A 13,909-nucleotide genomic window follows, 5' to 3' on the forward strand; every position below is an offset into this window, starting at 1 on the left:
CTCAATTACAATTTCAGATCACGCCCCCATCTCTACCACACTGATAGTAGACAGCCTGCCGAGGAGGGACTGGAGCTGCCGTCTCAATTGTACGCTTATAAACGGTGGAGAAAACTGCTCTCTACTGACAGAAAAACTAGAAGAATTCTTCAAAATTAACGACTCTCAGGAGGTATCCACTCCTATCTTGTGGGAGGCTAATAAAGCCTTCATTAGAGGGGAACTAATATCTCTGGGAACTAGAGCCAAACGACAAAGAAACGAGGAAACTAACAAACTCCTAACCCAAATATCTGACGTAGAAACCCAACACAAAAATAGACCCAACAATGACACTTTCAAGAAGCTAAAGAACCTGAGGGAAAAACTTAAAGATGTCCTGAATATAAAAGCAGCAAAAACTCTCTCCACTTCTAAATACAAAATCTACATACACGAAGACAGAGGCTCAAAAACGATGACGAGACTTATTAAAAAACAGAAAGAGAAAGCCTTTATCTCACAGATAAAAACCCCCACGGGAGACGTGGTGATGTCTAATAAAGAAGTGACTGAGGATTTCGAGAAATATTACGCCAAAATGTACAATTTACAGGGGGAGTCAAATATGACACCCGAGGACACCCTAGCATTCCTTAACGCCTTACAACACCCGAGCCTGTCCGAAGAAGACGCCTCATCAATATTACAGCAAGTCACAGAGGAGGAAGTGACTAGGGTCCTCGCCTCCATCCCCAACGGAAAAAGCCTGGGCCCAGACGGGCTTCCAATCTTATACTATAAAAAGTTTGCAAAAACCCTCGTCTCATACCTAACGAGACTTTGCAACTCCCTCCTCACGGGCTCACCCCTGCCGAAACAATCTCTCGAGGCTCATATCGCACTAATCCCCAAAGACCCGATCCAATGCAGCAATTACCGCCCTATTTCCTTACTAAATACGGATATCAAACTGTGGGCGAAACTGATCGCCCAGAGAATAGCCCCCCACCTCCCTAAATTGATTGACCCCGACCAAGTGGATTTTGTCCCAGGACGGGAAGGGAAATTCAACACAACGAGAGCAATACATGCCATTCACCATGCTAAAATAAACAAGATACCGCTGATATTAATTTCCACTGATGCCGAGAAAGCTTTTGACAGGGTTAGTTGGAACTTTATGGAACATACCCTGACAAAATACGGTTTCCCACCGACCCTCACCAGCGCCATTCTCACACTCTACTCTGACCCTTCTGCGAGGATTCAGATGAACGGTACACTGTCCAAACCATTCTCTATAAAAAATGGCACTAGGCAAGGCTGCCCGCTCTCTCCTATACTATTCATACTAGTGATGGAGACTTTACTCCAAAAAATCAGACAAACCCCGGACATCAAAGGCATTAAAATAGGAGATACCACACACACCACCGCGGCATTTGCAGACGACCTATTGGTCCTCACCACAAACCCGAAAAAGGCTCTCGCAGCGCTCCTAGAGACCTTCGACCTTTTCGGCAGGCTGTCTAATTTTAAAATCAACTATGATAAGTCAGAGGTCCTCAATATCTCCACACCACCCCATATTATCAAAAATTAAAAACGCAATTAGAATTTTGTTGGCGATCTTCGAGCATTAAATACCTCGGTATATCATTACCCTCCAACACTAAGCTTCTATACGATGCCAACTACATCCCCTTATTTCAAAGAGTGAAATCTCAACTCAAACAATTTAACTCACCATTAATCTCATGGTTGGGGAGGAAGAACCTAATATCCACCTATATTCTACCACCATCTAAATACTCCACACGGTCTCTATAGGAGTCCCTAGCTTTTTCTTTACACAAATGAATGGGCTGTTTAGAGATTTTATATGGGACAAACACAAGCCACGCCTGGCGTTCTCCCACCTGGTCCAAAAGCGCCCCCAAGGAGGCGCCGGACTACCGAACTTACAAACATACTACAGGGCGATCCACATCGCCAAATGGATCTCACTGATTGATACGGAGACAACCTCCCTCACCCTGTGTGCCGAGAGAAACATGCTAGGCGAAGACAATCAGGTCCTACTTTGGTCAAACGGCCCTCCGCTAGACAAATACCACTTGCTAAGTCCCATCACAAAAAGCACAATTAAAGTGCTCCGGTCTACACGACTGGAAATGGCAGAGAAAGACTCACTGCCCCCGATGACCACTGCCCCCCTAATCCCATCTATTCTCGCTAATAAATTGCACAAAGCAGAGGAGATTTGGGATAAACTTAAAGACCTCACGATCCATGATATCCTCGATTGCCCCAAACTCACAAAGCAGGCCCAGCTGGATGAGAGGTTCGCTTACCTTAACCTAGACTTCCTGGGCAAAACGGGACTTTATCACTCCCTGATGAAGCTACAAAAATCTGGATGTGGCAAACTTAGAGACCCATTGTGGTTCGAGACATATATCTCCCTACCCTCACGCCCAAAGAGACTGGTCACACAAATATACAAAGGCCTTCTTTTACAGACCTCATCAGAGAAACCTTGGTTTCTTAGGGAGTGGGAAAGGAAATTAGACCTTAAAGGGGTTGTCCCGCGACAGCAAGTGGGGTTAAGCACTTCTGTATGGCCATATTAATGCACTTTGCAATATACATTGTGCATTAAATATTGGCCATACAGAAGTTATACACTTACCCCCTCCGGTGCTGGCGTCCCCGTCTCCATGGCGACGATGAAGCCTCTTCGCTGGTCGCGCGAACAGTCGCGCTTGCGCAGGGTGAAATCCTTTACTGGATGTGTCCCGGCTCACGAGCTGCGTCCTGGCTCCTCCCTCTTCTCTGCGTCATCGTAGCTCCGCCTCCGTTACGTGGTACCGATCAGCCAATGAGGTGGCTGTAATCGGCAGTGGAACGCAAGTCTGGAGAAGAAAATCCACGGTGCACCGTGGGAGAAGACCAGCGGCGCCATCTTTGAAAGAAGGAAAGAAGAATCTTCAAAGCTGCAGAACGGGGATGCAGGTAAGCGAATTTAAAAAAAACAAAAAAAAAAAACAAATGGATTCTTTTTATCTGTGCACAATGTGGGGGTCTGTTGAAAAAAAAATTTTTGATTTCGGCGCGGGACAACCCCTTTAACCTCACCAGAAAAGAGACCCTCAAGGTCTTGAAAAACTCGCATGGCTTCTCTAGATGCGTGCGAATCCAAGAGAATTCATACAAAACCTTGACTAGGTGGTATAGAACCCCAGCAACGACATCCAAAACTAACCCCGGGACTTCAGACAAATGCTGGAGATGTGAGACAGAGAAGGGAACCGCACTTCACACGTGGTGGACCTGCCCGGAAATTAGACCTTTCTGGCAGGCGGTCACAGATCACATTAACAAAATCTGCCACACATCTTTTTCCTTCAGACCAGAAGAAGTCCTGATTTGGCTACCTACAGATAGATTCAACCCCTCCAATAAAAGCCTACCCACTATTCTTCTGACAGCGGCCAAACTTCTCATCCCCCTTTACTGGAGAGAAAGGCAGATCCCACGGATATCCCAATGATTGGAAAGAATAGCCCAAATATTCCGTTTTGAAGAGATACTTGCTTGGGAATCTGAAACAAGGGATGAATTTACATCCCTCTGGACGCCATGGATTGGGTTCCAAGGCAGCAGTAATGACTTTGATGACTAACACAACAGAAAAAGCTTTTACCTGTACACAGAAGCTCTCCTCTTTGCACTCATTTGACAAATAACCCCTGCACTCGCCATTTGTTACTTTGTTACTTTATGGTTTTCCCTAGCCCTTACCCCCCCCCCCCAACCCCATTCCTAAGCCAGCGAATAGATTCCTTGAAATACAATACACACAGATCGTTACCCTCCAACTGTGAACTAATGTGTATGTACTTATATGGGCCCTGCGAGGCCAGATTGTTCTAATTCACTTTTCTGGCATTTCTGAATTCTTTAATTAAAAGAAAATGTTTAAAAAAAATTTGTAGCAGGCAGTGAAGTCTAGAGGAAAACCATTGATTTTTCCTATAATAAGGCTACAGTTGACTATAGCGATCTAGAGTATATACATAGGGGCAGGCTACAGATGACTGTTTATAGCGGTCTATAGTTTGTATTTAGGGGGCAGACTGGTTTGTATTTTGTGCGTTTATTTTGGTTGTGCAAAAAAAATAGAACATGTTCTATTTTACTGTGTATGATACAAGTCATTACAAGGGGTTGCAAATGTTTGCACAATACGCAAGGAGATGCATGAAAACCTGTGTAATTGCACTGCAATAAAAATACATCTGGAACTCATTAGACATTCCAGTTGGTGCGTTTGTTTGCCGCGCACAAATAAACATAGCTTGCTGGGGCAAAAAGTACAGTAAAATTCGCCAATGCGAGCACTAAAAAGGCATAGTTCATTCCGCAAAAATGCAGCACTCAGGCTAATGTGCAAATGCGTTTACGCTCGTGTGTAAATGAAGATACTGAACCCCGGCCCTTTCTTTTATGAACATTACAGGTGCTGGAAATGTACCCTCTGCTGTGGTGTCCGACGCCATGTTAGATGCCGTGGTGGATTTTGTGTCCTCAAAGTCGGCTAAATCTTTGCAGACAGTGAAAGTGGTCATCTTCCAGCCGGCCTTATTACAGGACTTCTGTGACAGCATGAAGAAGAAAGAGCACAAAACATCTGTTTTTACATGTAAGTATCCACCCTGTAACAGCATCATGCTGTTGTTGTCCTTAGCATTTAACAAGAAGGGAATGCTGGGAGAATTCAGCACTTAAAGGGGTTGTCCTGGTAGTCCTAGAGCAATAACTTTTTAATGTTTTAGTCGGCATAGGTGTACCAGGGCTTGTTTTTTGCGGGGACAAGTTGTATTTAATGATTTAATAATTTTTGGGTAATATATTATATTGTGTAAGGCTGCCTTCACACTGGCGATAATATTGCACGATTTTTGTGTGATGCAAGAGTGAGTGAAAACGCAGAATTATGAAACCAATGATTTACATTGGTTTCCTTCAAATATGCAATGTTTTTACTCATGCAATGATGCGAGAAGAAAAAAAAAATCGCTGCATGCCCTATCTTTCTGTGGTCAGAAACGCTATCTTTTCTCCTTAGGGAGATATTACCCAGAGGAGCGTGCATGGCCATTTGAGTCTCCTCACTTAGTTTATAGTATATAGTTGCTCTCCCTAAGGAGAAAAGATAGCGTTTCTGACCCCCATCCTAGGCCTCTCACTAGCAAAGCCAGACTCCTACTGTACACTGATGCACTGATGAAGGGCAAAAACCCTGAAACAGCTGTATGTACATGGGGTCTGGCTTTGCTTTTAATTCCCGGTAATTGTAACAAGGCTTGTATAAAAAGTCTGACTTTGGCTTGAAGGAATGCTGCCTTTCAATAGGCACTGTGGAGGATTTATTCCATCTCCCTTATTTTCTATCTTTCTGTTTTTTACATTTTTTTCTCTCTCAATGTTTCCCTATGGAAACTTTCTATCACATCGCAAAGTACAAACTTGCGATTTTTGTGCAATGTGTTTTTAATATTAGAAAAGTCTTATTGACTTTCGCTGCAATAAAAAACCTCTGAAAAATCACCTGAAAAAAACGCGCGAGAAGATCGCAATTGGCAGCTGTGTTTTTGCGAGAAAAAGCAAGCACTGACACTCAAAAATCGTGTGCATTTTCTTGCAGCCATATAGCTATGCCCAGTTTAAAGGGGCCCTAACTTTTTTATTTTTCTTCTTTGGTCCCCGCAAGTGCCAGGCTACCATCCGACAGCCGAGCACCCGATCTCTTTGGCATGGGAGATAAGTGCCAGTCTTCTCATTCAGCTGCCATCAAAAGTGGGCACCGCAGAATAAAGTGTAAAAACAGCTGTCTGGCAGACCCTCACCGATCTGCTATTAACCCTTTCCAATCAACTGTCTGATGTCTAAAGACATTCTGATTGAAGGCTGTATAGCTCCGATGTCTGAATTCGTCCGGCAGGGTATTCTTACTATATATTACTGTCCGCTCTGTTGTCAGGAGCCTCTCGAGCATGTCCCAAACTGCAGTACTGTCTCAAGCCAGCAGATGGTGCTGTTGTATAATGGCAGAAAGAGAAAAACCCCTAGGAAACCCTGAATCCAAAATTGGATTGCAAAGGGTTGATGGCCTATCCTAAGAATGAGCCATCAAAAGTTTACAACTGGGCAACCCCTTCAAAGCTGCAAAACTAGACCCTCACAAGATAACTGCAATCCCAGACATTTAAACCTTTGGAAGCCAAGGTCAAAGGTCAGTACTGACAACAGCACCTAAATGGTCCCCCAAATGCTCCCTTCACAACCCTATCCTCCACAATCCTAGGATGCTGTTGTCACAGCAATCGTTAGCCTAATTGTTCTATTGCTGAAATAGACCAATATAAAAGCATTATAATGTAAATGTAAGGTAGATGTGATCAAAAGATCGCAATAATAATTAAAAAAAGGTAAAAGAAAGTATTTAAAACATTTTTTTTTATTCATTTTTACATTAAAAGATATGAAAAACAAACATAATTTGTATTGCTGCGTTCAAAAAGCCCAATCTACTAAAATATAACATTTATTTCACATGGTGAATGCTGTAGATCAGCCAAGATTGATTGATTTTTTTTAATTGTTTGTCTTCACTCCCACAGAAAGCAAAGTAAAGAAAAATTATATCAAAAAGTCATATTCACCCCAAAACTTAAAGGGGTTGTCCCGCGGCAGCAAGTGGGTCTATACACTTCTGTATGGCCATATTAATGCACTTTGTAATATACATTGTGCATTAATTATGAGCCATACAGAAGTTATAAAAAGTTTTTTACTTACCTGCTCCGTTGCTGGCGTCCTCGTCTCCATGGTGCCGACTAATTTTCGCCCTCCGATGGCCAAATTAGCCGCGCTTGCGCAGTCCAGGTCTTCTCCTGTTCTCTATGGGGCTCCGTGTAGCTCCGTGTAGCTCCGCCCCGTCACGTGCCGATTCCAGCCAATCAGGAGGCTGGAATCGGCAATGGACCGCACAGAAGAGCTGCGGTCCACGGAGGCAGAGGATCCCGGCGGCCATCTTCACAGGTAAGTATAGAAGTCACCGGAGCGCGGGGATTAAGGTAAGCGCTCCGGTAAGCTTTTTGTACGTCCCTGCATCAGGGTTGTCTCGCGCCGAACGGGGGGGGGGTTGAAAAAAAAAAAAACCCGTTTCGGCGCGGGACAACCCCTTTAATCAATAACTACTGCTTGTCCTGCAAAAAGCAAGCCCTCACAAAGCACCAGCGATAGAAAAGTAAAGCTCTGGGTGTCAGAATACAATGATAAAGCACCGTTTGTGTTAAGTTTTCATTTCTAAAAACTAGTAAAATATAATAAAAGTTAACTATTTTCTGTGGGTCAGTACCACGTTTATACAACATATCATTATTACCACAGCTTGAACATCGTAAATGTCCCAAAACCAGGTACAATTGCATTTTTTCCATTTCACACAGCTTTAAAGGGGTTCTGACATGAATAATGTTTTTATGCTTTAACAGCCATTGTTCCCTGGTCTGCATAATGGACACAGGGAACCCACGATTTAATGGCTGTTAAAGCATAAAAACATAATACTTACCTTGTCTTCAGTTGTTGTTGTCATCAGGGGGGGTCATCTCCCAGCAGGCTCTGTTCTTCCTCTTCTTCCTCCACGAGCCGCGCTGCTCTGGGAATCCACGCATGCGCAGAAGGGAGGTGCCCTCTGACAGGAGTCAGGACGGGCCGCGTCTCCACTGCACACGCGCAGAATCTCGGAGTTCAGCCAGGACGGACGGGCCGCCCACAGCAAGCACTGCTTGTGACGTGCTTGCTATGGGCGACCCGTCCGTTCAACTCGGAAGTGGCTGACGGACGGAGCAGAGCAGGAAGCGGTCATTTTGACCGCTTCTGCTCTGCTTCTACAAGCCACAGAAGAAGATGCCGGCTAGAGGGGACATGCCTGGCGATCGGTCCTGGCCAGGCAAGGTGAGTAAATTTTTTTTTTTTTAATGTCAGAACCCCTTAAATTTCTAAAAGTTTTCCAATACATTATCTGCTACAGTAAATGGTCCCATTAAGGCCGGTTTAACACGATTGAAATTCTCGCACAAGATTTGTGCTTTGTGAGACACACATCACGCACAAATATGAACTTCATTCTTTTGAATGGGGTCATACCCATGAGTAAAGTTTTTTTTTTCCTGGGAAAGAAATTGTGGCATGCCCTATCTTGGGGCGCGCCCTCGTATTGCTTCAGCCATGGTTCTCAATGGGGCCAGCAGCAGCATCGCACCACATACTAGGTGTACACAAGTGCAATGCAAGGTTTCCCCATTGAAAACAATGGGAGAAACTCTGTGATCCTCAGCCATGGCTGACTGCTGCGACAGAGGATCTCTGCTTCTCTAAAGTGATGCAAGACGTTTTTTTTACGAAAACGCCTCAAATCCGTGTGGAAATTGCAAGTTGGCGAACATGATATCGGTCCATGTTTCACTCATCCATGTGACATTGGCCTTAAAAAAAAATAAAATGAATGCTGCAAAAAATAAGCCCTCATACGGCTCTTGGAAGGTGGGGATGAAAAACCGTTAGCGTAAAACGATGGAAAGGGGTGAGGGACACTTGTGCACTATTGTATTACGGGTTTGTGTATATTCATATTCTTGCAGGGCTCTATCGTATGATCAACCCTACCAGTAACAAGGTGGAAGATGAAGAGACCAAAGTGTTTGAGCTGCGAGACAACATTGAGCCGGTTATTTACCACCTGTGTGCAGAGAACAAGGAGGCAGTGAGAAACACATCGTCTTGGCTCCAAGATCTTATACTGAGGCAACAACTCGAGAAGCTCATCACCGATGACTGGATCCTGGAGTTCGGTGACAAGGAGCGGGAGAGCATTGCTGACCTTCAGAAGACTCTTCATGTTACTGTTAACATTGATTTTCCAAGCAACACGATTAAAGTGTCAGGATTAACTGAAGACGTTGTGAATCTGACAGACCAAATCCAAGACATGATCAAGAAGGTGCGAGAGAAGAAGACCAAAGAGCGAGAGGCAGAGCTCTGCAGTAACCTGGTGGAATGGAGATATTATGATGGCAACAACTTTGTGCCATTTGATCAAATGACAAACCTGGAGTTGGAAAAAGCCAAAAGTAAAAGGACTCTAAGCCTAAATATTGACCTGGCTGGAGTGAACTATACTGTTGTGATGGAGCTGAGCTCGATGCAGGACCCCACAGGAAAAGAAATGGCGATTCAGAGGTTTCCTAAACATGGTAATTATTATAGACTAGCAATAAAGCCCATTGTGTGAAACCTTTTTAGGACAACCTCCAAAAATTGCATTGCAATGTGGTCTTCTAGGGTGCAGTATGCATAATATACAATGCATTTGGAAACTTCAGACACTTTCACTTTTTTTACACTTTCGTATGTTGTGGCCTTGAGGTCATGAACGGATTCTCGGACCGGTTTACAATTGGTTCGGTCCGAATCTTGCGGCGGGCCCTAAGACGGTGGTCGGCCTTTACCGCGATAGTCATAGCCTGCTCTAAAGTCTCGAGTTCTGTGTTCAACAACAGCAGATCTTTTACAGACTCAGACAACCCCATTAGAAATAAATCTTTCAGAGCATGGTCATTCCATCTTGACTCCACACAAAACTGCCAAAACTGGGAGCAGAATTCTTCCGCGGAACGTCCTCCCTGCCGAAGGCTCAATAACTTACTCACGGCGTACCCCGCCCTATCTGGCTCATCATAAATCTGCCCAAGGGCCGTAAAAAAGGCATCTACCGACTGGCGGGGCCATGAGCCGGGAGGTAGCGAGAATGCCCAGTTTTGAGGGTCGCCCCTCAAACGTAAAATAATTATGCTCACCCTCTGGTATTCCGAACCCAACGAGTCGAAACATAATTCAAAATATAATCTGCATGCTTCCTGAAACGAGAAAAACGTTCTACGGTCACCCGAAAAAATGTCAGGCAGAGAAACCCTAGGCTCGACCCCTGACCTTGGGACTGCAGCAGTTGTGACCGAAGCACTGGTAGCGGACTGCTCCTGAAGCTGGAGCTGAACAGACAGGTCCTGCACCAAACAAGTCAAGACTTGCACTTGGTTGGCAAATGCCGCAACTGCCTCCATCTCAGGGTTCAAGTAGGGAGGTCGAAACAGGTACCCAGCAGCAATATTGGCCAATGTTTTTGGCCAGGATAGGTGGACAGGGGGTCCCTACCTACTTGCCCCCCTGGGATAGGCCCCAGGGCGACAACTGGGCGACGGTTCCTGCGCTGCACTAAGGACAGGGACCCCAAGAAAAGAGGAACAGGGAGACTAGCAGGTGGGTACCGCGTAGCAGACAAGACGTAAACAACAAGCAAACAGGGAGAAGTCGGGAAACAGGTTGGGTAAAACCAGAAAGGCATGTGCGCAGTACAGGAGGACAAACCAAAAACAGAGACAGAAAAGAAGCCGAAGAAGTCAGAACACAAGTAGTCAGGTCAATAATGCGAGTGTAGGCAGACGGAGTCAGAACCAAACACTGGCAACCAGTGTCTGGCCCAGCCAGGTATATAAGCAGAACTCCCTGCCCAGAGGGGCAGGGAGAAGTCACATGACACCAGGGGGAATTACAAGGTCGCTTCCCCCGGAGGCACGCACCGCCCGATCAACCACCAGAGCGGGGGAACCCTGGACACGGCCGCCTCGCCGGGCCCCCGCAGCTCCAGGACGAGCTTTCCGCCTCAACCGGACACCGGTGCCCCTAGTGGAAACCCCACCTCTAGCAGCAATATGCTAGTTTTTCATTAAAAAAAATGATTTCTCACATTCTGTTGGCACGTTGTCATTATGAGGTATTCAGTTCAGAATGATGGAGAAAGCTTGAATATTTCTTTTTAATTTGCACAAGGCCACAACATAACGAAATGTAAAAAAAGTGAAAGGGTGTGAAGACTTTCCAAATACATTATATGGTGGAACTGAAAATCTGGTCTTGGTAAAGGGGAGTTCTTCTCAAAGGTTGTCTTTTGGAGAGGTATCACTATCAAGCAGGCAGGGAGTAGAGGACACAATCATAAATGTCTTTTATTAAACAGAAAATACTCTGGTTCTACCCAAATACTGGGACTCGATGGATAAGAGTCAACTGAAAGTGGTAACTGTGGATACCCGCTCCCCAGAATACAGCGATGTTCAGGCCCAGTTTGTAAAAACCTGCCAGATGAAAGTTATTAAGGTAAAGTCTCACAGTCTATAGTTGTAAGAAAAATTTTGTGAACTCTTTGGTACGGTCTGAATTTCTGCAATAATTACTGATAAAATGTGGTCTGATTGTATTAAAGTTTTACAATTAAGTTCTGGCTACATGGGAACTTTTGGTCATGACAGGAGTTGCACTACTAAAGACCGCTGTGTACATCAGGGACCTTACAACTGCATTGAGGTCAACAGCGTCATGTTGCAGGTTGAAGCAACAGCAGTTTGCAAAAAATCCAACATTGATGGACTTTTCGCGACCTGCATTTGCAGCAACTTGCAATGCGAACCCGCTGAACTCAACATTAGACTGCAAGACTACACAACAATGTTTTTTAGATTTCAGTTTTACAGCGTTCGATGTGCTACATAAGTGATGTGATAACATTATTCTCTGGGTCAGCATGATCCCAGCGATACCAAGCGTTGCAGCTTTCCAAGAGCCATAGCATCTTATTTTCCCATTGACTGAGCTCTGTAAGGTCTTGTAACATTTTTCTTTTCTTGTCAATGGTGCTGTGAAAGGGGTTTTGTTTTTTTTTTTTTTTTTTTTTTTGCAGAATGAGTTGTTTAAGTTGAATTTTATAGAACTTTATACATTTAAGGGTGCCTTCACGCTTGCAATCACTGCATTTTTTTTAACGCGAATGTCAATTTGACTTTCTAATGTTAAAAACGCATTGCACGAAAATCGCAAGTTTGTGCTTTGCGATTTTTGTGAAATGCGTTTTTACATTAGAAAGTCCTATTGACATTTGTGTTAAAAAAACGCAGCAATATCGCGATCGCAAATGTGAAGGCACCCTAGAGCCTCATGCTGACGGCCGTGTTGGACTCCGCCAGTGGAATATCATCCCATCAGATGTGTATACTACATGATGCGTTTTCTTCTCGCCTCCAGGTCACATGACCAACACTCTGAAAACACTTTGGGACATATTAACTATTGAAAATTCAACAGTTTTATGGTGCTAATTGTGCCATAAAACTATCAAATATGTTTGTGCCATATTTACTACCGTGTTTCCCCGAAAATAAGAACCTGTCATATTAATTTTTGCCCCAAAAGAGGCGCTGGGTCTTATTTTCGGCGGATGTCTTATACTTACCTAGCGGGCGCCATCTGGGTCCCTCCCGCTGGTCTCCACAGTCCGGGCAGGCTTGCTTGCAGTTTTCAGCACCGACAGAACATTGCTTGCTGGCAACGGGGTTTCTGAACTCCGCCTCCAGCAAGAGATTGCACTGATTAGCTTAGCCGCGGTTCTTGAAAACCAATCAAAACTGGCGCTCGATGAACAAATCACAGCAATTCATTGAATAAAAGTAATTAATTACTATGGGCGGCATAAACCGCTTTTCTTTATGACCATTGGCATAAAGCTGACTCGTGACCTGGAGGCCAGAGGAAGAGTGCAGAATACACAGCCTGGACAAACAAGCTACAGAACTGGAATCTTCACAGCAGAGGTCAGAGATTTTGTAACATAGTATGTTAGGCTAAAAGAAGACAATGTTCATCTAGTTCAGCCTGTTTACACCCCCCCCCCCCTGTTGATCCAGAGGAAGGAAAAAAAAAACAACGAGGCAGAAGCCAATTTCTGGGCTTTGCGGGAAAAAAAACCTGGAGTTCTTCTTTAAGGATGGGTGTGACAACGGCATATTTAAAAGATGATGAAAAGAGGTTAGTAGTCAGTGAAAGGTTGATGAGTTAGGATAGGGTCGGAATAAGCACAGAAGTAGGGTTGGGGATGAGGTGAGATGGGATTGGGTGAGTCAAATGCCCCCTTAATAATGTGTGACTTGAAGAGTAGGGTAGAAAGTTTTTCCTAGCTAATGGCAGGGAAGCCAGGGGTACAGTAGGTTGATTTCAATGTTATAACTGCCATTTTGATTCAGCAAACTTTGAAGAATTGTGACACACATAAAAGATATATGTATATACACACTGGTACACAAGCTTAAAACAGCTCTGCCACTTACTGTATCACCTCTGGTGTATGTTCTGTAGGTTTGTATACAGTATTTCTATAGCCACAATTATACCTATAGCAAATGAGAATAATGTCCTACACACTGTATTAATAATGATTAATGTGGAAATTTCTTCCACAATTTCTACACAGATTGAAAGAATCCAAAACTTACATCTGTACCAAAACTATCAGATCAAGAAGCAAAGTATCGACACCAAGAACGGCACCACAAATAATGAGATGCAACTTTTCCATGGGACAGATGAAAACACAGTGAAAAGTGTAAACAGCAACGGATACAACAGGAGCTACTCAGGGTTAAATGGTGAGAGGTGATAGCCGCACTACAGTAAGACCTCCTGGGTATTACTGTATTTTGTCTACACCAGAAGAATGGGTGGAGACAAGATGCACGCTCACAACGTGATTGGCTGGGCCCGGCAGCTCTCCCTCGTGCCCTTACCAGCTTCTGCACTGTCATTGTCCTCGCTGGCTTCACATATTGCAAACATACTGCGACAGCGGCGAGGAGAGAGACAACGGGTGACTGACTTCGGCGGACCAGGTTCGGGAGACGGCAGAGTGCTGGAAGCAGTGACAATGGGATGGGGAGAAAAGGCCCCGACGCCGGCAGAGAAGAAGCTCTGT

At 44.5% G+C, this 13,909-nt stretch overlaps 2 protein-coding genes across 2 annotated transcripts in view; one reads left to right on the forward strand and one right to left on the reverse strand.

Annotated features, from left to right (window-relative positions):
• Positions 1 to 13,909, reverse strand: part of LOC136576196 (protein mono-ADP-ribosyltransferase PARP14-like) — a 913,674-nt gene that overhangs the window by 305,966 nt on the left and 593,799 nt on the right. The gene's annotated exons all lie outside the window — the stretch shown is intronic.
• Positions 1 to 13,909, forward strand: part of LOC136577385 (protein mono-ADP-ribosyltransferase PARP14-like) — a 66,181-nt gene that overhangs the window by 49,863 nt on the left and 2,409 nt on the right. The window contains exons 13-16 of the mRNA XM_066577292.1: positions 4,505 to 4,687; positions 8,697 to 9,308; positions 11,129 to 11,268; positions 13,412 to 13,586. Of these exons, the coding sequence (XP_066433389.1) occupies positions 4,505 to 4,687; positions 8,697 to 9,308; positions 11,129 to 11,268; positions 13,412 to 13,586 (1,110 nt within the window). The remainder of the gene's footprint in view (positions 1 to 4,504; positions 4,688 to 8,696; positions 9,309 to 11,128; positions 11,269 to 13,411; positions 13,587 to 13,909) is intronic.

This window comes from Eleutherodactylus coqui, chromosome 8, assembly GCF_035609145.1.
Source record: "Eleutherodactylus coqui strain aEleCoq1 chromosome 8, aEleCoq1.hap1, whole genome shotgun sequence".
NCBI classification, from domain to species: domain Eukaryota; kingdom Metazoa; phylum Chordata; class Amphibia; order Anura; family Eleutherodactylidae; genus Eleutherodactylus; species Eleutherodactylus coqui.